Source organism: Rhinolophus hipposideros, assembly GCF_964194185.1.
Source record: "Rhinolophus hipposideros genome assembly, contig: HAP1_SCAFFOLD_30, whole genome shotgun sequence".
NCBI classification, from domain to species: domain Eukaryota; kingdom Metazoa; phylum Chordata; class Mammalia; order Chiroptera; family Rhinolophidae; genus Rhinolophus; species Rhinolophus hipposideros.
This window is the reverse complement of record NW_027669000.1, coordinates 402,431-429,988: the sequence shown is the minus strand read 5'-3', so window position 1 is coordinate 429,988 and position 27,558 is coordinate 402,431. Positions and strand designations below refer to the sequence as shown.

The following is a 27,558-nucleotide window of genomic DNA, read 5'->3' as shown; positions in this document are numbered from 1 at the left end:
TTAACTTTACCTAAAAATTAAAGTTATTCCAGTTCGAACTATGCCCAAATGCATGACTTTGTGGTTTTTGTGGATGTGTAAATATCCTAATGAAATTCAGAAAGAATTTGGATAGTAGGGTTTGTTTGTAACTTGGAACTAGGAAACATAATGTCTGGGATATCAAAGTATCATTATATTTGTATTGTCAAATAGGTCCGCAAGGACATTTTCTACAGTAGGAAAAGCCTGGTGAATACTAATAATATGTTGGATTACACTAACAACAATTTGGCTGAGTGCTGCTTTAATATGTAACAACTGTCGTGTTCAGTTAAAATAGCAAGCATTGAGTAACTTGATGGCGACCGTACTCGTAGTACTAGAAGTACAATGTAATGATGAGCCAATGTGAGATGACAGCTGTTGAAAGATATAAGAAAGGTGTGATCCTCTGATATAGGCAACTGCAGCCTACTGGTGTAGGCACTGTGTTTGACGATAAGAACACACTAGAATCCTGGATCGGTCACTTACTAGCTGTGGGATCTTGGGGAAACTTCTTTTTAACCTGTCGGATGTCAGTGACCTCATTTGTCGTAATGGTACTTATGCCTACCTTTCAGTATGTGGAATGAACTAATGTGGTAACAAATGTGAAAACACTTTGCGAAGTGTAAAGGGAGCTATAGAAATATAAAATCAATGATCACAGTGGGCCGTAGTGACTTACTAAATGGTGAGGACACTTTCTGTAAACCTGAAGGACAATCAAATGGCAGTAGTGTTAAGAACAGAGTGGAAAAGTCAGAAGCATGTGAATTTCTAATCTGGGGGATGCTAAACTTCAGGAGACTGTGATAGGCGATACCCTGTAGATGTGTAGTGTTTCGGTACTTGAGGCTCTGTTGGTGCGAGCTCAGTGTTTCACCTTGAGTAAATTTCTAGTTAGATACCAGCTTTGTGCTGGGCAGTTAGACAATGAATAGGGAAGTTCAGGGGTTCAGCTGTAGCTGTAGGAGCAGAAAAACAAGTGAACAACAGTCCATTGTAAGTCACTATATCTGGGTCATTTAAAGAGAATGGAGAATGCTGGGTTAGAGAATATTGTCATGGGGGGGGCATGGTTGTAGTTGGAATAGGAGTGGGAGTGCAGTTTCGGTGGTCAGGAAAGATCTTTCTGAGGGTGACAAAAACGGCCAAGTGAAGCATGAGAAGGAGCCAGTCATGTGAAGATCTAGGAGCAAAACCTGCTGGGCAGAGACAACAATGGATCACATCTGTTCATCATTTCATTCTAATGTCTTGGAATGGCCACCAAGCAGGAAGTGGGGTAACCATCATCAAACTGTTTTCATATTTGTTGTTTTGGGTGGAAAAGAAATAAAATGTGCATAGTAAGTGTCTGGTACATTTCAGATGACTATAATAAATAAATGTTCTTATTTTTCCCATATTAGAAATTATTATACTTTTTTGAAAAGTTGCATAACTATATATAACATTTTTCCTATCATTTATTGAAACACAATTTAATGAAAAGTTTTTCTTATTTCTTTGCCACTTGGTTCAATCATGTTTTTCTATCAAATTTTTTGTCAAATAAGAGTTCGGTTTTTCCTAGCTCTTGTTGACATAGATGAAGTAGGTTCTAAAATGTTCTGTCTAAACTCAACTGGACATACACCAAGGGTTCTTACCATGTCAAGCAAGTATCTTGTTTTAACACTAAAAAACAAATCTGTCATTAGAAATATTTAACAGTTATATCAAGTACACTTATCAAAGTATTAGGTTGTTGTGAAAGTAATTGAGGTTTAAAAGGTTAAAAAAAATTGCAAATATGCAATTACGTTTGCACGAACCTAATATATGCTTAAACACATATTTTTCAAAAAATCCTTTTCTTAGAGGTAATAACTTTAACATTTTCATCCTGAATTATTAACTAGAGATGGTGTGAAGTGTCCATTAATTACTAATCATCTTGTTTCCTAACCCCTTCAGCCGGGCATTGAAGTGGAAGATCCTGTTCCTAACAGAGCTGTAGGAATGGACGATGTGCAACCCTTCAGACCAGGTACACTGTGTAATACCAATTTAATTTTGGGAAGGAGTACGCAAGGACATTTGACATGCTCACAGTCTTCTATTCAGACTTACTTTCCTTTGTTACAAATTTAATTGAAGTATTTCACATAAACAACGTGATGTCATTGTTGGTATCGATGTTTGAGAAAAAAGACATCGACAGGAATAAGAAAACAAGATTTTAAAAGGGTGACTTCACTAAAATGTTTCTCCTCTTGTTTCGATATCCTAAATGTCCCAGTTTGGAACCCCTGTACTTAATAGGGGTTCTCAGAGGTTAATAATCAAACTGGAAGATACTTCCAGCGTTTCAAATGGTCATTTGAATTTTGACGTTTACCCAAGTAAGCCTCAGTTGCTACCATGTCATTTGTGTTTTAACTTTACTTCCTCTTAGTGTTGTGACACTGATGGTCTTAAGCCAACCAGATGTTCTGCTGAGCAGACACTGGCTATGTGTGTACGTGCGCCTATGGTGTCTTCGATTATTAAAAATGGGAGAAGTAATTAATGATAATGAATATTTGGTAGACACAATCTTTGAAAAAAGGAATTCTGAAGCTTTTGTGCCTTGGGATGCTTTTATGCTATTAAAAATTATTGAGAATTCCAAAGAATATTTTTAAGTCGGTAGTCTCCATAGATAGTTACAATATTAGAAATAAAAACTGAACAATTTAAAATACGAGCACACACTGTCATGCATTGCGTGAGCCATTGGAGCTACGACCCAGTAACCATAGAGCTATGATGTCACCATCAGAGCTGTGATATCACGGCTGTGGAAAGCTCTACTGTACACTTAGAAGAGAATGAGAGTGAAAATGGCAAATGACATTCAGTCTTTCTGTGAAAATAGCTTTGACCTTTTCGGGCCCCTCGACTGACAGACCTTGGGACTTCACGGATTCTCACATGACATTGGAAACCACCGTTTTAAATGATGTACGGGCTTCCTGGATGTGAAGTGATAAAAGAGGCTTTAAAGCTTCACTTCTACAATTGTGTTTTTCTTTCACTTGTCTTAAAAAGTTTTAAGCTGAGAATATTGTTTAAAAAAACAAAAGGAAAATACTTTTGTTATATATTCATTTTCTGTCTCATGGTACCCTGTACTCTTTGGAGCTCATGGGGACCTCGTTTGATCCCATTTTTCTTTGTAAACAATAAGGTCGCCCAGGACTGTAATTTGTCATGTGAATATCTGTTTATCTAAGGCTTAAAAATGAATTCTGAAGATATTGGGGCATTTAGAAAAGACCATTTTCTTGTAATAAGTAGTTTCTTATTTGGAATTGTACCATTCAATGAAAGTTTTTTAAATCCATGTTTGTCACACATATTTAAAATTAAGATAAGCGGTTAGACATAACTTTTGATAATGACAAAAAATGTCACACACAGCACCATGTTAAGTAATAAGAAGAAAAGCTTTAATTGGAACCACATTATATAACAGAAATTGCTGAGTGACAATAGTTAATTCAACTTAACTTACGTGAATGGCAAGTATAGGACACCTAAAATAAAATGAGCTCTGAAGGAGTAGAGTGTTTGGGAGAAAGGAGGACGTGGGACTGCTTCTCTGAAGAAGGAAGTTTTACAATATGGTCAACTTTGTGTTATTTTTACCTCCTCATAAACGAAAATTTTATTTTCAGATTTTTCCAGCTGGGATTCTACTTCTTTGACTTTCAATCATGGAACTTGTCAAATATCCGGGGATTCGAAATTTGGTGATAAAAGGCCATTTGCCACACACTCAATGAGACCTCTGTCAGCACCCACAGAGTTTGGACAGATGCCCGTAATAGACAAACGAAAGACGCAGGTTGTAGGTGTGTTCCTCTTACATAATTCTTCCCTCCATGAATTGTGTGAATCACAGCTACAAGAAAACAGAGAAAGCAAAGAAGGAAATAAAAAAAAACAGAAAGAGTTCAACCCTAGCCCACCTCTGTGTAGGTTGATCGTAGTTATGAATTTCCTATAGTCATTTTGTACAAAATCTGCTTTATGTTTACGCAACTCACAGCCAAATGGAATAAGTTTTAGCAAGACATTGGCATTCTTCCTCAATCAGAGTAACATAAGGAAATAAGAAAGGGAATAAGGAGAAAGGGTGAATCCATTTAGACTAGTATTTCACGTACCCTGGGGAGTATATATGCATACATGCACACATATATAGGTACATATGTATATATGTATATATATATATATATATATATATATATCTGTGTATATGTGTATGTATATAAATATATAAATATAAATATATACACACACACACACAGATATACAGCAGAGGAAGTAAAAGTTCTTCATGTATTAATTGCCCACCAGTTGTATCAGTAACATTCACTCTACTATAGTCTTCAGGGGTGTTCCCAAACAAATATTTTTACATCACTTGAATCTGACGCTTTCAAAGTTCTGTGTTTTTCTATTGTGTATTTACAATGTATTTGAATTTTTTTTCTTTTAACAGTGGATGAGTGTTCTCAATGCGACCCTGCAAGCAGGTAGGATTTTATGGATTTCTAAAATTGCATGTTAACTAAGAGACTGCGGAGAGAAGCCAGTAAGCTTTAATGAGTGTTCTGCTCTGGGCTAGACCCTATACTATGTGCCTACCATTGGTTATCCCAGGTCATCGGCACAGTTGATTTGCAAAGTAGCTGTGCTGTTCGGCTGTTTTTATTCATTAGAGGAGTGTGGTTCCAGGAGGTGGATTAATTGACACTTGGTTCCATAGTTACCAAGTGGCTAACCCGTGATGTGACCTTCAGCCTGCTTGGCTTCCCAAGTCCGTTCTCTTGTCCCTCAGCCTGTACTGAGAAGTGCCTGGACAGGTCTGGATTCAAGATTCAGGTGCACGTCAGGTGGCCTCAGAGAGTCCCGTTTAGTGATGCCTTAATGCTGATTTAGAAGTTTCCTATCAAGCCCAGTTAGCCCAAGCTTTTGTCTTAATGTACTTGACAATTGCAGCAGTCACGAGAACCTTGTTTTCACCATCAGTGTTGAGGGCAGATGTCAGTTCGCTGTGGCCACAGAAGCACAGGTTGTACATAAGCAAGACCTAATCAGATAAATGTTTTCAGTTATAATGCGATGTACCCTTCTTGGGACGAATTGTTGTTCTGTAAGTGAAGATCATCTATGTATAGACTGTTGTGCTAATTCAGCACAAATTGAGAGGATATTTCTAATTGACTTCTCTACTTACTGACTCCTCAGACTGTGTTTTCCTTCTGGCTAATACCTTTACCTTGTTCTAGGAAGTTTTTTCTCTTTTTCCAGAGTCTTTCTTCCTTCTTCCATGACTTTTCTTGATTTTTTACCTTTTTCTCTGCTTTACTCGGGGTAGTTTTGTTGCTGTTGTTGTGTTATTTATTTCCACTTCTGCCAGCTAAGTATTCTCCATTTTTCTTGACAGAATCAAAAGTACATAGAATTCCAGGTGTTGAATGAATGTTATCAATTAATTATTCAAAACACCCCCTAGTATTTCATGCTGCCATTAATGTTTTGGTCAAGTGGTTGATCACATGAGGAGTTTGAACTGTAAGAGATTGAAGTGACTTCTTTGAGTACAGTGAGTGATGAAATGAGATTAGTATAGGTTTCTAAGCCCAGTACACTTCCTTCTTTATCATCCTTTGGGTGAGTGTTTTAATTATGGAAAGCTCTAGTGAATGCAATGGAAGAGGCTAAGAATGGAATTAGCAGGGGAATCCACGTTTCAAGAGGAACAACACAGGTTGGGATAGGAATAAGGCTCTTAGAGCAGAGATTAGATAGAGATCAGATGAGGGAAAAGAGATCAGAATGGGAGGGTATGACAAGGTAAAGAGAAATTACAGGAAGAAAGGACACAGGATGTTGGTAGTTGTCTAAAAAAGCAGATTAAAATAAGGGGCTCAAGGGCGTCCTGCCTGAACAGGTTGCTGCTGTTTTGTTTGTTGAATTGGAGGAACCAGCAAAATTTAAGGTTTGTATGAAAACATATTAAACCTTTGAGCCTCTGGAAACATTCTCTTTATAGCAAGTAGGAATGTGGTATCATCCACCTGCACCCGAAATTACAGAGGGGGTCCCCTTGAGTCCAAAGGCACTGGAGATTGCTGAACTACATAGATCAGCACAAGACACCACGGCAGGTGTCTTGTCACCTCTACCTCTTTGCCCAACGCGCTGATGTCCTTCCCATGGAGATGGAGGGTTGGGCAGAGGGAGGACTGATTGTGAAACCAGTAATGGAGTTGGGTAGGTGGTAACGTGCCTGTGTTGGGAGTGGATGACTGAGGCTCCATTTAGCTTGTTTTCCAGGAACAGGGAAATAGAGAACTCCTACTGTGGGTCATTTGAGCCCAACCTTGTTTCAGGAGTCTATGCCTTCGTAGGCTGAAGTTTTCAAGGTTGGAGATTGCCAGGAAGCTTTGCGGACAAGTGATCTGGGAGTGGGGAGGCTAACAACGTACATATTTGTTCTTTGACTTTTGTACATGTAAGTTGCAAACATTTCATGCATTTCAGGGACCTCACTGTAGTGTTTTTGAGTGAAAACAAGGAATGGGATAAGTTTAGTAACTGCTTTCTATGTTAAAGAAGCAAGACTGCCGTTTTTGACCCACACAGATTAATCTTTGAACCAGGGACAGACCGTGGAGAAGGCTCAGTGTATCATTCTATCTTGATTTAGGTCATTGCTTTTGTCCCAGTTCAGGTTCCTATTGTCAGCTATTAATTGCGTTTTCAATTCAGCCTTCAGGACTTTGGTGAAAACAAGGTACTCTCAGGTGTTGCCAACATGTTTGCTGTCGTTTTTTGTTATGGAAACTTAGAGTGTATCTTCATTAAATATTGCACGAGTTGGGAGTGGTGGAGGCAGCAATAGATAACTGATAGCTTTTCTAGAACATCATCTAAATTTTAATCGTATCAAGAAACTTCATTTCATATGCAGATAGCTGAATTGTACTCCTTTTGTTGTTGTTGTTGCTGCCTTTGTAAAGAAATGAACTCACTTGTGTCTGTTGTGTATCTTTCCCCGGAAGTCTTTCCTGGAAACCTGGCAGTGATGATTCATGGTCTACGTCAGATGATGGACTCTTCGATGTTGGTACCAAGGTAAAAGGCTCCTGTGTGAAATTAACTGTTGTGCTCTTAATTTAGTTTTGTGTAGCGCCGAGTTGTAAAATTTAGTAGTGCTCCACCTATCATTGTTTTATGTTTGTTATGGAAAATTGGTCAGCATGAACCATTTTATAACATATGACCATTTGATGCTTCGTTGTTTTGTTGTTGTTCTTTTAACTTTAGTAAGTATCGAAGTTGGGAGCTGAGAAAAGAAGGGTCTGGGAAATGTATTGTGATAGTAAAATTCTATAGGGAGTTTTCCCACAGTGACGGAGATATGCAATTTGGTTAAAGGTAAGGATTCTTAATGTGATTTTTACGTTATACCAGCCTGACTTTTATCATACTCGTGCCTAAATGGAATCTTTAATGGATCAGGTACTCATTGTAACAGTCATGAATTCTTCCTGATACCTTTCAGTTTTAAAACTATATAGCATATGACATATAGTTTTATTTTTTTACGCTATGTATGTTGGTATGGTATACTTGTTAGGAGGGAGTGTTTTCTCCATTATTTTTTCACTTACATCCCGTGGACATTCCATATTATTTTATATTACTTTCCGGTATACCAGGTTCATCATTTAGACTTAAAATAATAGTAGAAGTTTTGAAAGTTTAGAATTCATGTTGTCTATCTCAAAACCCATATTACAAAGGGATTCCACTATGTTCTACATCATTGCATTGTGAATATTTTAAATGTCTTTATCTAATTGAAGAGTATATGTTTTGTATAAAATAATAACCAATTTGAAAAGCAGAGATTCTTTTTTTTTTCAAGTTTAGTGTTTTAATGGCGTGTTTGATTACATGGTTTTTGATGCGTGGGCCCCTGCGCCCGTATAAGCAAGAGCGACACAGATTTTCATTTAACTGATATGCTGAAATACTCCATAGTCAAATCAACACTTGTTCTGTACCTATTCTGTAACAAGCATGATCTGATTTAATCCTCAGAATAGCTTTGTCAAGGAAGGGAATCCTCATGTTCAGAGATAAGGAAATGGAGTCCAAGGCAATCTAGGCAGCATGTCTTGCAGTAGCCAGGGAGAAGTTTGAGGGTTTGATGCAAAATCCACTTGGCTCCAAAGCTGATGATGCTCTTAGCTGCTCCCTATAAAAACATGTCTGTGAGATTTTATGCCCATTGACCATGATGCATTGACCAAAGTAAAGAAAGGAGCCGTGTCTGCAAAAGACAGGATCCTTTCTTTACTCTGGTGAAAAGCAGAGATTCTTAAAAACTACATAATAAAATATCAAATTTCAGAAAGTTTTTAGTTTTAAATGTAAAATTTTTCATTACTGTTACAGTTGACATTCAATGATGTCAGCCTCAGGTGTACAGCATAGTGGTTAGGCATTTATATAATGTGTAAAGTGGTACCCTGATTAGTGTGGTATACCTGACACCATACTTAGTTATTACAGTGTTATTTACTATATCTTCGTGCTGTACTTGACATCTACATGACTATTTTATAACTGCCAATTTGTACTTCTTAACCCTTTAACCTTTTCAGTTTGTTCCCCAATACTCTTCCCTCTGAGCAACGATCAGTTAGTTCTCTGCACCTATGAGTTTGTTTCTTTTTTCTATGTTCATTTATTTTTTTTACATATCACCAATAGGTGAAATCATGTGGTATTTGCCTTTCTCTATCTGACTTTTTTCACTTCGAATAATACCCTCTAGGTCCACGCACATTGTCACAAATGGTAAGATTTTGTTCTTTGTTTACAGCCAAGTAGTATGTTGTTGTGTATATGTACCACTTCTTCTTTATCCACTACGATGGATACTTCAGTTATTTCTTTATCTGGAGTATTGTAAATAATGTAAATAGAACCATACAGATGCATACATGTTTCAAATCAGTGTTTGGGATTTCTGCGGAGAAAAACCCAGAAGTGGGATTGCTATGCCACCTGGTAGTTCTATTTTCAAATTTTTGAGGAGCTTCCATATTGTTTTCCATTGTGTCTGGTCAGATTTGCAGTCCCACCAACAGTGCTCGGGGCTTCCCTTCACATCCTCATCAACATTTGTTGTTTGTTGATTTATTGATGACGGCCATTCTGACAGGTGTGAGGTGGTAGCTCATTGTGCTTTTAATTTGCATCGCTCTGATGATTAGTGGCACTGAGCATGTTTTCGTATGTCTCTTGGCTATCTGTGTGACCTCTTTGGAGAAAAGTCTATTCAAGTACTCTTCTCATTTTGTAATTGCATTGTCTTTTGGTGTTACGTTTTATGAGTTCCTTATATGTTTTGGATATCTTCTCCCATTCATCTGGTCGTGTTTTCATTTTGTTGATGGTTTCTATTACTGTGCAAAAATTTTTGAGTTTGATGTCATATATATGGCTCTTGTAGTCCTATCCATTCTGCCACCTTATGTCTTGACTGAAACATTTAACCTATTTACATTTAAAGTAATTTTTATACGTATGTAATTATTGCCATTTTATTATTCATATTTCTTCTCCTCTTCCTCCTCCTCCTCCTCCTCCTCCTCTTCCTCCTCCTTCTCTTCCTCTTTCTACTTCTACTTCTTTTTTCAAGTCCTCGTTTCACATTTCTTGATACTGGTTTGTTGGTGCTGATGCCATCATCTTTTTCTCTGGCAAGTCTTTACCTCTCCTTTGATTCGAAATGAGAGCCTGGCCGGATGCAGTAATAGTAATCTTGGTTGTAGATTCTTGCTTTTCATCACTTTCAATATTTCTTGCCAATCTCTTCTGACCTGCAAATTTTCTCTTGAGAGATCTCCTGACAGTCTTATGAGATCTCCATTGTACGTGACTAACTACTTTTCTCTTGATGGTTTTAATATTCTCTCCATGTCCTAACCCTTTGGAATTTTAATTATGATATGTTTTGGTGTGGACCTGTTTGGGTTCATTTTGTTTGGAACTCTTTGTGTTTCCTACGCTTGTGTGTCTATCTCCTTCTCCAGGTTAGGAAAGGTTTCCATCATTGTGTATTCCAATAGGTTTTCAATTCTTGCTCTCTCTCTCTCTTCTCCTTTAGATAGCCTTACGGATGTTGTTACACCTGATATTGTCCCAGACATCCCTTAAAGCACTTTCTGTTTTATTTATTTATTTTTATTTATATTCATTTTTTTTCTGTTCTGATTGGGTGTTTGTGCTACCTTGTCTACCAAATCACTATTGAACCTCTGCTTCACCAAATGTGGTGCTGATTCCATCTATAAATTATTCATTTCAGATATTGTATTTTTCATTTCAGACTTTTTTTAAACGATTTCTATGTCCTTTTTATGTGTGCTGTCTCTCCGTTGAAGTTTTACTTACTTTGTCTATTCTTCCCCTAATTTCATCTAGCATCCCTATAACCAGTATTTTGAACTCTGTATCTGGTATATTGCTTGTCTCCGTTTGGTTTACCTCTTTTTCTGGAGTTTTATCCTGTTCTTTCATTAGAGAAATGTTTCTTTCTCTCTTCTTTTTTCACTGCCTCTCTGTGTTTTTTTCTCTGTATTCTGTAGATCTGCTAATTCTCCTCGTCTTGACAGTATTGCCTTACATACCAGGTGTCGCGTGGGGCCCAGTGGTACAGTCTCCCCGGTCACCTGAGCCGGGTGCTCCAGAAGCTCGTGTGGGTGGTGTGTGCCCTCCTGTTGTACTTGAGCCTTATTGCTGTTGGCACATCTGGGTGTGGAATTGACCCTCAGGACGACTGGCTGTGACTACAGTAGATGAACCCCTGTGTGTGGGCTGACCCCACAGAGTGAGATCGGCTGTAGCAGGGCTCCGGTGTCTGCTCAGTCCATGGCTTGGGCGTGTCATTATGGAGCTATTTTGGTGATGTTCTGGTGTTGCTGACACTGATCCCCAGGTGTGTTGGATTTGGGGCCTCCTGGGAGGGGCTGTGTGGCAGGCCCAAGTCAGCTGCTGCTTGTGCGCAACCGGGAGCCACCTAGGGGAAGCTACAAAGTGACCTATTGTTGGCAGCTGCCTTTGTGGGTTTGGAGGCACCGGGGAGAGGCTATGCTGTGACACAAGACAGGCTGATGGATAGGATCCTAGAAAGAAACGGAAGTCCTCAATATCATAAATTGCAGCCCGAGTGGCTGTTGTAAACTAGAATTGTGATGATGCAACACCTCTGCTTCCTGAGTCACTCCCCATTACGTGAGGGTAGAATTCATCTGCTAGCATGACATGTGCCTTCTTTGATTTGGTTCTGATTCTGCAGATGTCTCTCCATCCCATTCTCAGAGTTCCAGGCTTACCTCATTCCTTTGCTGCCCTCACTTACAACATGTTGTTTCACACCTCAGGCTTTTGCTCCTGCTGCCATTCTGGAATCCCCTTCATGCCTTCCCTCAGCACCTTGTATAACTTTCAAGATGCAGCCCTATCTTTGCAGTATCTGCTGAGCTTCCCTGATACAACGGATTGTCGTCTCTTTTGTGCCCTTACTATACTTTATTCACTTCAGGTGTCGAAGTGGAGAGCGGTACTTTTCTGTTGTTATTTTTCATGTATTATAATATCTCTACTCCTACTAGAATGTAGGACAAAATGTTTCATTTCTATTTCCAGCTTCCCCTGGGTCTGTGCCTATGACGGCTACAGTAAAGTTTTCTTGTCTTACCTACGGATGGACTGAGTGAGTGAGTCAATGAGTAAATGAATAGGATGTTTTCTGAAGTTGGGTTTTTCTTTTCTTTTTTCTTTCTTTTTTTAATAGAAAGAAGCAACCAAGCCAGCAATTCGAAAAAGAGAAAATCGTGTGGATATTATTGAAAGTGCTCCACAAGACCAAGCAAACAATGGTAATTTGACTTGTGTTGATGGAGCACACCAGAATAATATAAGTGGTAATTTAGTGACTATCTATGAATTCTTTCTAGCTTAAGCTCTGCTATAAAGAAATCTAACATGTGTCGATCCAAATGTGATATTCATTTCTTTTAAGCATTTTTTCCTATCTTTTGGGCAAAAGTATCCCCACTACTAACAGCTGCTTCTTCTTGCAAATGCTTCGTTCCCCTGAATTCTTTTCTGCTATTACTTTTATGGAAATAAGCACGACTGAATGTGTACTTAAAATGCATAGTAATATATGTTCACATTAATGTACCTGTGACTACATTTTATAGTTATAAAGTCATCATTAGGATTAGGACAAGATGAAGATGAAGAATCACCTTGGGATTCTGAGGTACTGTCTTACACTATTATTATTATCATTACTATTTTAAATATCACCATTGAGTGATGTTAAAATGAAAAAGGTATGCTTTGACTTTACTTTCTCGCCTCTGCATTTCCTCATACAAATCATTTTTTATGGTTTATCCTATAATGAATAAACTAGCTATGTGCGTAATATAATAAGACAGCGTAGTACAATTCTGCTAACTTGCAAGTGTCACTTAAGGAAGTCAGTGTGGAATAGCATAAAACACTAAGGCTTCCAAGTCATAAGGAATCAGTTTGGGTTGTGAAGTTAAGTTCACCTAAAAGCTAAAGAATTATTCCCGGTCAACCTATGCCCAAATGCATGACTCTGTGGTTTTTGTAGATGTGCAAATGTCCTAATGAGTCAGAAAGAAAGAAATTGGATTGTAGGGTGTTTTTTTTTTTTTAATAATTTGGAACTTGAAAAGATAATGCCAGGGACATCAAAGTATTATTATATTTGTAATGTCGAATAGATCTGCAAGAAACCGTTCCAATGAAAAAAGACCATAGTGAATAGTAATAATACGTAGGATTATACTAACAGTAATCAGCTGAGCGCTGTTTTAGTACAGGACAACTGTCTTGTTCAGTTAAAATAGCATGCATTGAGTGTCTTGATGGCAACCATACTTGTAGTAATAGAAGTACAAAGTAATGATGAGCTGATGCGAGGTGACAGCTGTGGAAAGAGATAAGAAAGGTGTGATCTTCTGATACAGGCAACTGCAGCCTACTGGTCTAGACACTGTGTTTGAGGAAAGAACAGAATGGAATCCTGGATGGGTAACTCAATAGCTACAGAATCTTGGGAATAGTATAAAACACGTAGGCTTCCAAGTCATAAGGAATCGGTTTGGGTTGTGAAGTTAACTTTACCTAAAAATTAAAGTTATTTCAGTTCGAACTATGCCCAAATGCATGACTTTGTGGTTTTTGTGGATGTGTAAATATCCTAATGAAATTCAGAAAGAATTTGGATAGTAGGGTTTGTTTGTAACTTGGAACTAGAAAACATAATGTCTGGGATATCAAAGTATCATTATATTTGTATTGTCAAATAGGTCCGCAAGGACATTTTCTACAGTAGGAAAAGCCTGGTGAATACTAATAATATGTTGGATTACACTAACAACAATTTGGCTGAGTGCTGCTTTAATATGTAACAACTGTCGTGTTCAGTTAAAATAGCAACCATTGAGTAACTTGATGGTGACCGTACTCGTAGTACTAGAAATACAATGTAATGATGAGCCAATGTGAGATGACAGCTGTGGAAAGATATAAGAATGGTGTGATCTTCTGATATAGGCAGCGGCTGCCTACTGGTATAGACACTGTGTTTGACGATAAGAACACACTAGAATCCTGGATCGGTCACTTACTAGCTGTGGGATCTTGGGGAAACTTCTTTTTAACCTGTCGGATGTCAGTGACCTCATTTGTCGTAATGGTACTTATGCCTACCTTTCAGTATGTGGAATGAACTAATGTGGTAACAAATGTGAAAACACTTTGCGAAGTGTAAAGGGAGCTATAGAAATATAAAATCAATGATCACAGTGGGCCATAGTGACTTACTAAATGGTGAGGACACTTTCTGTAAACCTGAAGGACAATCAAATGGCAGTAGTGTTAAGAACAGAGTGGAAAAGTCAGAAGCATGTGAATTTCTAATCTGGGGGATGCTAAACTTCAGGAGACTGTGATAGGCGATACCCTGTAGATGTGTAGTGTTTCGGTACTTGAGGCTCTGTTGGTGCGAGCTCAGTGTTTCACCTTGAGTAAATTTCTAGTTAGATACCAGCTTTGTGCTGGGCAGTTAGACAATGAATAGGGAAGTTCAGGGGTTCAGCTGTAGCTGTAGGAGCAGAAAAACAAGTGAACAACAGTCCATTGTAAGTCACTATATCTGGGTCATTTAAAGAGAATGGAGAATGCTGGGTTAGAGAATATTGTCATGGGGCGGGGGGCACGGTTGTAGTTGGAATAGGAGTGGGAGTGCAGTTTCGGTGGTCAGGAAAGATCTTTCTGAGGGTGACAAAAACGGCCAAGTGAAGCATGAGAAGGAGCCAGTCATGTGAAGATCTAGGAGCAAAACCTGCTGGGCAGAGACAACAATGGATCACATCTGTTCATCATTTCATTCTAATGTCTTGAAATGGCCACCAAGCAGGAAGTGGGGTAACCATCATCAAACTGTTTTCATATTTGTTGTTTTGGGTGGAAAAGAAATAAAATGTGCATAGTAAGTGTCTGGTACATTTCAGATGACTATAGTAAATAAATGTTCTTATTTTTCCCTGATTAGAAATTATTATACTTTTTTGAAAAGTTGCATAACTATATATAACATTTTTCCTATCATTTATTGAAACACAATTTAATGAAAAGTTTTTCTTATCTCTTTGCCACTTGGTTCAATCATGTTTTTCTATCAAATTTTTTGTCAAATAAGAGTTCGGTTTTTCCTAGCTCTTGTTGACATAGATGAAGTAGGTTCTAAAATGTTCTGTCTAAACTCAACTGGACATACACCAAGGGTTCTTACCATGTCAAGCAAGTATCTTGTTTTAACACTAAAAAACAAATCTGTCATTAGAAATATTTAACAGTTATATCAAGTACACTTATCAAAGTATTAGGTTGTTGTGAAAGTAATTGAGGTTTAAAAGGTTAAAAGAAATTGCAAATCTGCAATTACGTTTGCACGAACCTAATATATGCTTAAACACATATTTTTCAAAAAATCCTTTTTTTGGAGATAATAACTTTAACATTTTCATCCTGAATTATTAACTAGAGATGGTGTGAAATGTCCATTAATTACTAATCATCTTGTTTCCTAACCCCTTCAGCCGAGCATTGAGGTGGAAGATCCTGTTCCTAACAGAGCTGTAGGAATGGACGATGTGCAACCCTTCAGACCAGGTACACTGTGTAATACCAATTTAATTTTGGGAAGGAGTACGCAAGGACATTTGACATGCTCATAGTTCTATTCAGACTTACTTTCCTTTGTTACAAATTTAATTGAAGTATTTCACATAAACAACATGATGTCATTGTTGGTATCGATGTTTGAGAAAAAAGACATCGACAGGAATAAGAAAACAAGATTTTAAAAGGGTGACTTCACTAAAATGTTTCTCCTCTTGTTTTGATATCCTAAATGTCCCAGTTTGGAACCCCTGTACTTAATAGGGGTTCTCAGAGGTTAATAATCAAACTGGAAGATACTTCCAGCGTTTCAAATGATCATTTGAATTTTGACGTTTACCCAAGTAAGCCTCAGTTGCTACCATGTCATTTGTGTTTTAACTTTACTTCCTCTTAGTGTTGTGACACTGATGGTCTTAAGCCAACCAGATGTTCTGCTGAGCAGACACTGGCTATGTGTGTACGTGCGCCTATGGTGTCTTCGATTATAAAAAATGGGAGAAGTAATTAATGATAATGAATATTTGGTAGACACAATCTTTGAAAAAAGGCATTCTGAAGCTTTTGTGCCTTGGGATGCTTTTATGCTATTAAAAATTATTGAGAATTCCAAAGAATATTTTTAAGTCGGTAGTCTCCATAGATAGTTACAATATTAGAAATAAAAACTGAACAATTTAAAATACGAGCACACACAGTCATGCATTCCGTGAGCCATTGCAGCTACGACCCAGTAACCATAGAGCTATGATGTCACCATCAGAGCTGTGATATCACGGCTGTGGAAAACTCTACTGTACACTTAGAAGAGAATGAGAGTGAAAATGGCAAATGACATTCAGTATTTCTGTGAAAATAGCTTTGACCTTTTCGGGCCCCTCGACTGACAGACCTTGGGACTTCAAGGATTCTCACATGACATTGGAAACCACCGTTTTAAATGATGTACGGGCTTCCTGGATGTGAAGTGATAAAAGAGCCTTTAAAGCTTCACTTCTACAGTTGTTGTGGTTTTCTTTCACTTGTCTCATAGATTTAAGCTGAGATTGTGTTTAAAAAGCAAAAGGAAAACGTTTTGTTATGTATTTGTTTTCTGTCTCATGGTGCCCTGTACTCTTTGGAGCTCATGGGGACCCAGTTTGATCCCATTTTTCCTTGGAAACAATAAGGTCGCCCAGGACTGTAATTTGTCATATGAATATCTGTTTATCTAAGGTTTAAAAATGAATTCTGAAGATATTGGAGCATTTAGAAAAGACCATTTTCTTATAATAAATAGTTTCTTATTTGAAGTAGTACGATTCATTAAAAGTTTTTGTAAACCCATGTTTGTCATGCATATTTAAACTTAAGATAAGTGGTTACACATAACTTTTGACAGTAACAAAAAAAATCATACCCTTCACCATCTTAACTATTAAGCAGGAAATATTTAATTGGAAACACATTATGTAATAGAAATTGCTGCGTGACAATAGTTAATTAACCTTACCTATGTAAATGGCAAGTGTAGGACACCTAAAATAAAATGTATTCTGAAGGAATAGTGTGTTTGGGGGAAAAGAGGACGTGTGACTGCTTCTCTGAAAAAGGAAGTTTTACAAGATAGTCAACTTTGTGTTATTTTTACATCCTAATAAATGAAAACTTAATCCCAGAATTCGGATTGGGATTCTACTTCTTTGACCTCCAATCATGAAACTGGTCAAAGATGCAGGGATTGGAAAGTTGGTGATAAAAGGCCATTTGCATCACACTCCATGAGCAAAACTCTGTCAGCATCCACAGAGTTTGGACAGATGACCGTAATAGATAAACTAGAGACTCAGATTGTAGGTGTGTTTCTGTTATGTAATTATAGGCTCCATGACTTGAGTGAATCACAGCTACCAGAAAACAGAGAAAGCAAAGAAGGAAATAAAGAAACAGAAAGTGTTCAACTCTAGCCCACCTCTATGTAGGTTGATCGTAGTTCTGACTTTCCAATAGTCATTTTGTGGCAAAATCTACTTCATGTTTACTCTGTTTATGGAACTTAACAGCCAAACAGAATGACTTTTAGCAAGACATTGGCATTCTTCCTGAACCACAATAACATATGGAAATAAGAAAGAGAATGAGGTGAAAGCGTGATTTCCTTTAGACTAGTATTTAGCATACTCTGGGGAGTGGGCAGCAGAATTATACTTAGAACATTAGGACCAGATGGGAAAACTTCATAAAGATCTAAAGGTTGCCTAGTGAAACAAAACATAGTTTCTTAGCTTTAGTTTTATATTCTGAATTCAAAAGTATCAGTTAAAACTGTATGTATTGTAAATGAAAAAGCACCTTTCGAAACCAACAATCAAATATTTCTTGGATTTTCTATGGCTTTATATATTTTAGAATTGACTTTCCCAGCAGTGATGGGAATCTCAGCTGTGTCCGCAGTCTGTCTCCTCTTCTCTGTCTTCTTCCTTAAACCCCAGTGCTGAATCCTCAAAGGTGAAAAGAAATTTTCAGAATAGTAGAGGAAAACATTTCAGATGTAAGGAAGGGTGTACACTGATAAATGCATCAGAAGTAAGTCATTCTGGAAACAATGAATGACATTGCAGTTGAATCTTAGGGTGTTGTTCAAAAGGTATATTACGAGGTGGAGAACAGAGTATATAGTGCAACTCGATGTGTTTGTACTGCATTTCTAAATTGTAGGGTTTTTTTCTGATTGTTTTTCCATCGATGTTCATTGAATGAATTTGTGGATGAATTTTTGACATGTTTGTATGCCTTTCACTTTGTGACATCTCATATTTCCCAAATGGTTTGTTAGCTAATTAGAAGTGTTAGCTAATTAGAAGTATTTCTTAAGTAAAGTAAATATTCAGGAAAAGATGACGCTTAATTTGAAGTCTCAGTTGATAAGATGTTATTTTCTGTATTTATAAAGATTATAGCTTTTATCTAATTGTTCTAAGTAGTTCGTTTTAACTAATACATAGATTTGTCAGCAGGACAACACCTAGGAATGACATCAGAGGAAGGACAAGCGAGGCTTGATGGAAATGAAAAGAACTACACACATGTATGTGAAATTTAATTTTAAATTTCTAGTATAATACGGTTTTCTGTGCTTTAATAATATAATAGAGTCTAATTGAAATTACCTTCCATGCTAGCCTTTTAGAGTCAAAAGGTCATAACTGAATGATATTTATAACATTTGAACTAGTTACAAAACTTAAAATGTTGTTAGAATCTATAGATATTCGTAGCTCAACTTTATCTTTGGATTGAGGCAAAAATAATAATAATAAAGTCCTGAATGTTGTTTGCTCCTTTAATTTTTATAACTCCCTTAAATAAAAAAGAAAGTAACATCAAATATTGAATCACATGATGAGACAGTTGAAATTATGAACCATGTAAAAATGATGGCCACTGATTCAGGCTCCCGTGAAAGGAGTCATGATTTTCAGGGGTTCAAAATGTGCAGTTCCGTATGGCTGGTCACTAAGGCCAAGGTTAGAGATGGATTCTTCCTTGTGACCTCTGTGTAATGGACTCTGCGTCTACATTCAGGGAGAGAATGGGGTCATGCACTCAACTCAACTGCTTTTTAAGAGAATCACATCTTTTCAGGATGGGACCTTTGGTTGTTAGGACACAAACAGTAACTTTCTAATATCTTTCCTTTCAGTGTAGGAAATCAGTAAATATGATTTAATTTTTTGTCTGCTCTTACTAGTGGGTATTGAATAAGTTAGAATTGGATGCAACAGATAATTATATCAATGTATAACACAATGTGTAACACTCATAGTGTATAATGTGAATTAATATTTAGGAATTTACTTCTCTTACTGATTGATGTTAATGATGTGGGCTTCTAATTAAAGTTTGCCTATTCTCCAGTTATTAATCTTTAAAAGATATTCTTAAATTCACTGTAGGGGCTCACTATTTAAGACATGGTGAGGTGAACTATTTTAAATGAGAAAGCCTCTGTGACATTAAAAATCATCTACTGTTTCATTTTTTGGGTGGATTTAACATATAACCAATTGTTTAGTTCAAACAGTGACAAAATTAGTTTTGCGGATTCATGTTTTTCTTCTAATTTAGACTAAGGCAAGTTATTTTTCACTTTCTAATTAAAGTCCGATAATTTGGGAGTAAGTAAACGTAGATTAAGATTTTTAACAGTTAAATTTTAGTTATATTCTAATTTTTCTTTGTTCATATTCGATTCTCTAGGTTGTACAAGAGGAAAACAACACTCAGAGGCCACTTTCCCGAGAACAGGACAACAAAATATTACATGACACAGTTCTGACCAATTGCCTTCAACAACAAAAGGAGACAGAAATAAATCTTAAGAAAATGAATTCTGAGGTATTTTGTTTAGTCATTTTCAAATATGTGTGTATGTACATATTTTAAAAACCAATGTTGTACATATGGGAATTGTAGAGGATTTTAAAAGTGTGTGTGTGTGTGTGTGTGTGTGTGTGTGTGTGTGTGTGTGTGTATTTTAGGGAGAGTGACATTTTTGGTCCATTGCAATAAATTATATTCTTGATTGAAATCCTTTTATGTCCAACAGTCAAGTAGTGACGTTCCCAATGTGTCATCTAAAGGGGAGGTTTTCAATACTTTTTACAGGGATCGATGAGCTTTCTACAATCTCAAAACTATTGTTACTAATAACAGAAGTTTCAATTTGAGGCAGTGATTTCATCCCCTTGCTGTATTAGTAGAGAGGTCAGTTTTCACTTCCGCTGATTGTAAGGAGTAGAAGTATAGCCAGTGCAGAGACCATCTTTTAGATCTCATTCTCCTACTTTTGAGAAAAGGAACAATTTGTTCCAAGTAGAGTCCTATTTCAGTGCTAGGAACTTTTGAAGAAAATTGTATGCCATGATGCATACTTAGTGATAATTTATTGGTGAGTGTTTTATTCAAAGAAGTCAGTGTGTTTTCCCCTATTTCTCATTTATTTCTCCTTTAAACATTATGAAAAGGAAACAACACTTAAGCAGCAGCAAATATTTTCTAACAATAATTTTCTATTTTCTAAGAAGAGCTCTATAATTTTTAGCCTATTTACCCTGAGTTTTTTTTGAAATCTAAGGCTTCTTTTGAATTTATATATTTACACTAGAAGAGCAGCAAGCACCCTATTGTAGAGTCCAAAGTCCTGGGAAAAAATCCTGAACTTGCTCATCTTTGTAATCATTCTATTTGAAATTGTGATAACGAAGAGTTCATTGATGTATAAAGAAGTGCTTAGCGTAATGCCTAGATTTATCAGTGATTAGTAGATTTCATCTTACAACTGACTCTGAAAATATTAGAAAAGTAGAATATCTTTTGAGTATTCTTGGGAAAAAAAATTCTAGGAAATGTAATCAGTCCAAATGTATGCAGAGTGAATACTCTTACTGTGGGATAGGTGTATATTCACACGGTGACCTCTATTTTAAAATGTAGTCAGACTTCTTAATCTTCTATTTGATGCCTTCTGGGTTTGCTGCCTTTCCAGTTCTGAGACTCTTAAAATTCTCTGATGATTTTAAAATTCTCTTTTTCACTTTCATGGATTCAGCATCTTATATTATTATTTTTTTAACTTTGGGGAATTTATGCTCGTATAAAGTTGGAGGTTTGGATTCAGCATTGTATTTTTACAGTGGGATATCCACGTACTGCAACCTTTTCATTATATAAACACTTAGGTTCTTCTTTAATTTCAGAGGATATCATGATATGTCATTTCATTGAGTGCTAGCTACAAGTCTCCTTTGTTTTACTTAGGATTCTGAGAGTTACGAAAAAGCAAAAGACATGTTGCATGAAAATCACGTGTTGCAGGATGAAATCGCCATACTAAGACTACAAAGGGACACACTCATAACTCAGAAGCAGGAAATGGAAAAAAAATACTTTGAGGACACTGCAAATGTAAAAGAAAAGAAGGACCGTCTTCAAAAGACAATAAAACAGAATGACGAAACGCTAACAGAAACAGTATTTGAATATAACAGACAGCTTAATGTCCCAACAGCTGAGAATACAATGCTGAACTCTCAACTGGAGAATGAAAGACAAAGCAAAGAAAGATTGAAAACAGAAGCGGAATCCGACCATCATCATGAGTTTAGTAAGCAATTAAGACCCCTACAAAATTCTTTCCAGGAATTAAGAGATAAATGCTTGCATTTCGTGGACAACATCGGGTTTGCTATGTGTAACCTAAAAGAAAACAGTGAGATTCATTCTCAGCAACTTCCTAAAGCTGGAAGTAAATCCAATAGCTTAGACACTGAGCTCCCTCACGCAAGATATGATGTCAGAGAAAGGACATTGGTTTCTGAACCTGTACTGAAAGACCTAAACCAAACTCAGTGTCAAGAGGAGGAAATTGAACACATGAATCAAAGGGAACCAGAAAAATTGAACCCGTATACTGGAAAGCTGGAATCCCTAAAGGAGGAAAGATCTGACCTACAGAGTGGAAACATGCTTCTTCGAAGGCAACTGGATGATGCATTCCACAAAAGTGACAATAATGAAAAGTCAGGAATGAATATTGAAGAGCAGCTTCAGGGGCTTAGAACAGTGCGTCAAGCTGAATGTGAAAAACAAGATCCAGTGGTGAAAGAGAGCCCTAAGGAGTTAGTCAGCAAATTGAATCACTTGAAAGGAAGAATGTGCCAGTATGAAAACGATAAATCAGAAAGAGAGGTAAGTATCCAGAAAGATAGTTTTCACATTTCCTGAAAGAAAATTCAATGTTCAAATATTTGATGATGGCTAAATGTTGAATCTAGCAGAATATTAAAAATATATAGATTACAAATGTATTTGCTCTAACAGCTTAAAAGCATACATTGTATCCAGCAAACAAAACTTAGACCTGTGAGGTGCTTTACTTTGAGTAAAGGCATTGTGTTGACTATGAAATTTTAAGGTATAAATTGTTATTAGATACATATTGATATGAATGATTTAGTCTTATACTGCTACAATAATAATTTTCATCTTTCTGTTACCACATTGTAATACCATTATGAAGCAGATAAATGGAAATGCTCCTATGCAAACTGAGTTTTTAGAGATAGAGGTTCAATTAAGTGGATTACCTAGAGAGTTAATTCTAGATTTCCCACATGAACTGAAGTGTAGATGCTGTCCCTTTCCCTCAGTAGTTTCTTCCACATTTTAGTTGGTATAATTTTGTTTTTATTCATGTCAATTTGATATAAATTGGAACTATTTCAGTCTCAAATAATGTATTCTTAGGACCTGTGACCTCTTTAAAGGCAGCTAATTTTTCATTAAATCATAATTTGGGACAAATGTGAGGAGTTTTATCAAAACTCTACTTGATTTAATCTTCCCATTGCTATCTATAATTGTCCTTGAATATTTTTACAAATTCATTTTTCTCATCGCAAGGCCCATTTACTATCATTTGGACATAAGTTTGTCCATTTCAAAGAGAATTTAGCAGTCTCTGATTTATTAATTTGGCACTGGGTCTCCATTTTCAGACGAGTGAGGGGAGGCAGGATTCATGTGTAGCAGGAAGGGAGGTCCAGGCCATGAAGACCACTGGAATGAGTTTGCTTTTCTTCTAAGATACAGGAATCTGTTGGAAGGTTGTGAGCAGTGGACTGCATATGTGAGGACCTGTGAAGTCAATTTAAGCCTGTGATAAAAAAAGGGGGAAAACATTCCACAATGTATACTTGACGACCGCTAGTCCCACCGACATACCAATTTCCCCTTGAGATGTCAGTAGATTGTTAAGCTCTGCGGCTTCATCAGGGGAAGTGGAGAGTGGGGCTGAATCTGTTGTTCAAGTAACCTTCGTAATAGTGAGTGGGCAGCAGGATAACACCTTCTGTGTCTTACCCAGATTCAGTAGACAGAATTGTGTCCAAAAGAAGAAAACAAGGTGAACTGATGCATGGGGTGATCTTTTTCGAGTTACATATTATATTAATATGTTAGAGTTAGCAAATTTTAACATAATTTAATAGATGTGATTATAAGATCACTAACAGAATCATCTTTCTAGATGCTTGGGAGACGATTTCAACAAGAGCTACCTGACTCCACAAAAAAACTGTCTATGTCAGAGGCTTCACTGGAGGATAGATCACGTTACCGTATGAATTCAGAAGCTGAGACACAGGATTTCAAGACATTAGAGCATATCAGGAGTCAGGTATGTGTGAAATGTAACCTGTCAACAGTTCATCTATAGTTGATTAATATAAAGTGTTTTAAGACCCTGATTTTCAAGGGCAGCTTTCTTTTGTGTTTTCGGTGTAATTAATTTATTATAATTTTATTATCTTTATAATGCACTTCTTCCTTAAACTCTGGCTTCCATCCTGCTATTTGCAACGTATGTTTTTTCTTATATCTATACCCTTGGTAACGTTGAGAAATAGGCAGCATTCCTCATAGAAATCGAGAGACTTTCTTCCTACTAAACAATATTTTGTAGTGATATCTCCATTACCAGGATGAAGCAGCCATTTAAAATCAGAAGATAATGCTTACTAGAACGATTCAGAAATTTGTCTTATTTCTTATCATCACTTTTGTAAATGGTTACAGCATTGGTATATATTTCATGGACTTCAAACTAACTTGTACAGAAAGTTCAGTATACAAACCAGTTGAAGTAGGCATTTCCTTCATTTTGTTTTCATTTTTGAAATATTGTAAAAGTGTAGAAATATGTTGATCATTATAGTATGCACACCCACAATAGAGAATTAAGAAAATAATCCAGATTCACTATATTTGTGTGTTTTTTAATCTTCATTGGGATGCAATCCCCATATCATATTTCACCATTTAAAATATACAATTCAATATCTCTTGTTACATTCAGAGAGATGTGGAACTATCACCACAATTATAGAACATTTCCATTACCCCCAAAAGAAACCCCACATCCCTTAGCTGTCACCCTATCTTCCTGTCTCTCCCAGCCTCAGGCAACCACCAATCTACTTTCTGTCTCTGTAGATTTGCCTACTTTGGATATTTCATGTAAATGGAATCACACGATGTGAGGTCCCTTGTGACTCGCTTCTTTCACGTAACATCACGTTTCCAGGGTTCCACCGTGTTGTAGCACACATCAGTTGTGAGCTATTTCTTCCTATTGCCCAATGTTGCTTCACCTTGTGGACAAAATACTTACCCATTCATCAGCTGATGGAACTTTGTGTTGTTTCCACTTTTTGGCTGTTAATAATTCTGCTATGAACACGAGTTTACAAGTTATGGTGGGAGCCAGTGTTTTGATTTCCCTGCCCCCGGATTTCTGGCTCCCAATCTGGCCTCTCCATGAAGCTTTCTCTGACTGTTTGAACTCTCATTGAACCCGTGTTCCTCAGCACTTGTCGGATAGTCTGTGCAGAGCAATCAAGCCCTAAATTTGACATAGTTTCAATTTTTCATGAGAGAGAATTCTGTCTTTCTAAGTATAAGTTTGTCTAAGGGGAAATAGTATTTGATGTGATGGCACCTATCCTTGCATAAATTGAAAATGTTTTCTTCAACAGTTGTTAGGATAAAATTAAATATTTTATACCAAACCAATACTTCCCCTTGGAGACATTGATATAATTAAACTTTTATTCTGAAAATATTTCTCACAATTATATATAAAACTGAAAGCACATCTCTAATAGAAAATTGTTCAGTGAAATGCTCATGTTCCCCCTGTCCATAAAAATAAAAAACTAAAATAAAAGGGAGCCAGCCCTTCCTGTCTGCAGCCAGCCAGGGTGTACAGGTCGATAGCACATTCTAACTACAGCTCGGAGGACGGCTTTTCTGATCTGCCAGAGCGTGCTGCTTCCATCTGCTCCTCTGAGTTCTGACACATCCCCACAGAACCAGTTGCTGGGAAGGAATTGATTTGGAAAGTTGGCTTTAGCACTAGAGTCCGTTATTTCCATATCAGTGGCTTTACCCTGCCTCTCACGGTCATATAAATTGTATGCTCAATCCAGGAGGTGGTATTTGCATTGTAGTCCATACTCATTATGGACTACACTGAGTGTACATAGGAACGTATACATTATTACAAGCAGAGAAAATGTACTGTTGGCTCTTGGAATTGGTAAAAGGATTTTAGTACTGGGGTTATATTCTGGGCTTAATGCTCCCCATTTTTTGACATTGCTGATAGTTTGATGAATGATTTCAGTGTAACTGGTGTAAGAGACCACTTCCATTCGCATCCCATCTGTGTAAAATATCAAATTTTATTAGAACCTAAAATACAGCAACAATAATGCTAACTGCAAACCCTTTGATTTTACTGTGTGCCATGTCCTTTTCTATTACATATGTTCCCTAATTTAATCTTCCCAATATCCCAGTGAGGTAGATGCCACTATTGTCTCATTTTATACATGAAGAAACTGAGACCCAAAAAATTTAAGTATTTTGCTCAAGGTCACCCAGCTAATAACTGGTGGACTTGGGATAAAAACCCAGGCATTTTGGCTCTTATTTAGTTACTGCCCCTCAAACTATTCCATGACTATCTGACTGCCCCCAAGAGTAGCCTGTTAACTTTCATAATCACTGGACTAGCCTGGTAATTCACTTATGTGAATATTTAAAATTAGAGTTGATGGGATGCTTGGAATACAGTATGTTTGATTTCTTGGGTATTTGTACCACAAGGTATGATAATTGTGAGAACTCATTCAAGAAAAAGTGCTCCATACCTCGTTGCTGACTATCACTGCGGTCACAAAGCTCCCTTTGGGAAGCTCTGCACCAATGCCACCGCCTAGTTCACAGTTCAAAGTACTTCTGGAACTCTTTTTCTGGAATGGCCATCATTGCTGTCATCATATTACCCTTGATGTCCTGAATGTCATCAAATAGTCTTCCTTTCCATATTTTCTTTATCTTTGGATAATGACATATTTAGTCACTGGGGACCAGATCAGGTGAGTAGGGAGGGTATTGCAATACAGTTATTTGTTTACAGGCTAAAAACTCCCTCAGACACAGTGCCCTGTGAGCTGGTGCATTGTCGTGATGCAAGAGCAATGAGTCGTTGGCTAAAAGTTCAGGTCGTCTTAACTTTTTCACACAATCTTTTAAGCAATTCCAAAGAGTAAACTTGGTTAACTGTGTGTCCAGTTGGTAGAAATTCATAATGAACAGTCCCTCACATATATATAAAAAAAGGGGAGCAACATCATTGCAACAGGTTTGCGAACTTAATTGTCAGATGTCATAGATCATCAGTAAACATAACTTTTTCTTTATTTTAGCTGCAAGAAGCAGGAGCTCGACATCCAGAGGATGCACGATGCACTGAGAAGATGCAAGATCACGTGCAAAAGTATAAGTTAAAGCAGCACAGAAAATAACTTGAGTATTTATAAAGCAGATGTGTAGTGTAGTATGACCATTAGATCAGTTATAACAATAAACACATGAGTGTGAAGCTGGGTCAAAATGTCAGCTTTGAGCTACCTTGAAAAGAATAATTTGTGTACATTATCTCTAATTTTGCACATTATGCAAAATTCACAACTAGAAAAATAGCACAATTGCCAAATCATGCGCTTTTCAAATTGTAAGATTTTATGTAGTTGCACCATAGATATTTGTTCAGTGATTATGTGGTATGCTTTAAAGTCAATGTGTGAGAATAATTATGTCAAAATATTCACTTTAGGCTTGAAGCTGAAAATACTGACCTAATACTGACAATTCAAAAGCTAATGGGCATAATCGAACAACTTCACAGGCACCTGTCAGGTACAAGTTTGGTAAGTGAATCTCTTCATTTCTGTCATACTGCAAAGGAATTTCTATGTCTGTCATAGTACCATATAAGGATATTTTAGACAATAAGAACAGTCTCATTAATAAAAGTACTGTATTCATGTTGATACTACTTGCTGGGAGTAACGTAATTCCTCTCCACAGAGAAAGAAATCTCAGTTCATAAAATTAATGATTTTTGTAGTAAGATTTTTATAGAAAAAGATTGTGATAGTCTAAAGGCAACATTTGACATACACCATGTTTCAATTATCCTTTCGTTTGTCCAACATTTGGGTTTTTCCAACTGTTGGCTATTGCTATTTATGCTGCCACAAACATCGGACTACAAATATCTGTTTGAGTCCAGGC

The 27,558-nt window shown here is 36.9% G+C and overlaps 1 protein-coding gene across 1 annotated transcript in view; it reads left to right on the top strand.

Moving 5' to 3' along the window:
* The window catches only part of LOC308495720 (ankyrin repeat domain-containing protein 26-like), a gene marked incomplete at its 3' end in the record, with an annotated part of 35,988 nt that extends 8,740 nt beyond the window's left edge, over positions 1–27,248 (top strand). Inside the window, exons 5-11 of the mRNA XM_081080705.1 lie at positions 1,987–2,059; positions 18,372–18,442; positions 19,615–19,752; positions 21,175–22,104; positions 23,444–23,593; positions 26,688–26,758; positions 27,098–27,248. Of these exons, the coding sequence (XP_080936831.1) occupies positions 2,032–2,059; positions 18,372–18,442; positions 19,615–19,752; positions 21,175–22,104; positions 23,444–23,593; positions 26,688–26,758; positions 27,098–27,248 (1,539 nt within the window). The 5' untranslated portion in view covers positions 1,987–2,031. The remainder of the gene's footprint in view (positions 1–1,986; positions 2,060–18,371; positions 18,443–19,614; positions 19,753–21,174; positions 22,105–23,443; positions 23,594–26,687; positions 26,759–27,097) is intronic.
* Positions 27,249–27,558: the final 310 nt, after the last annotated feature.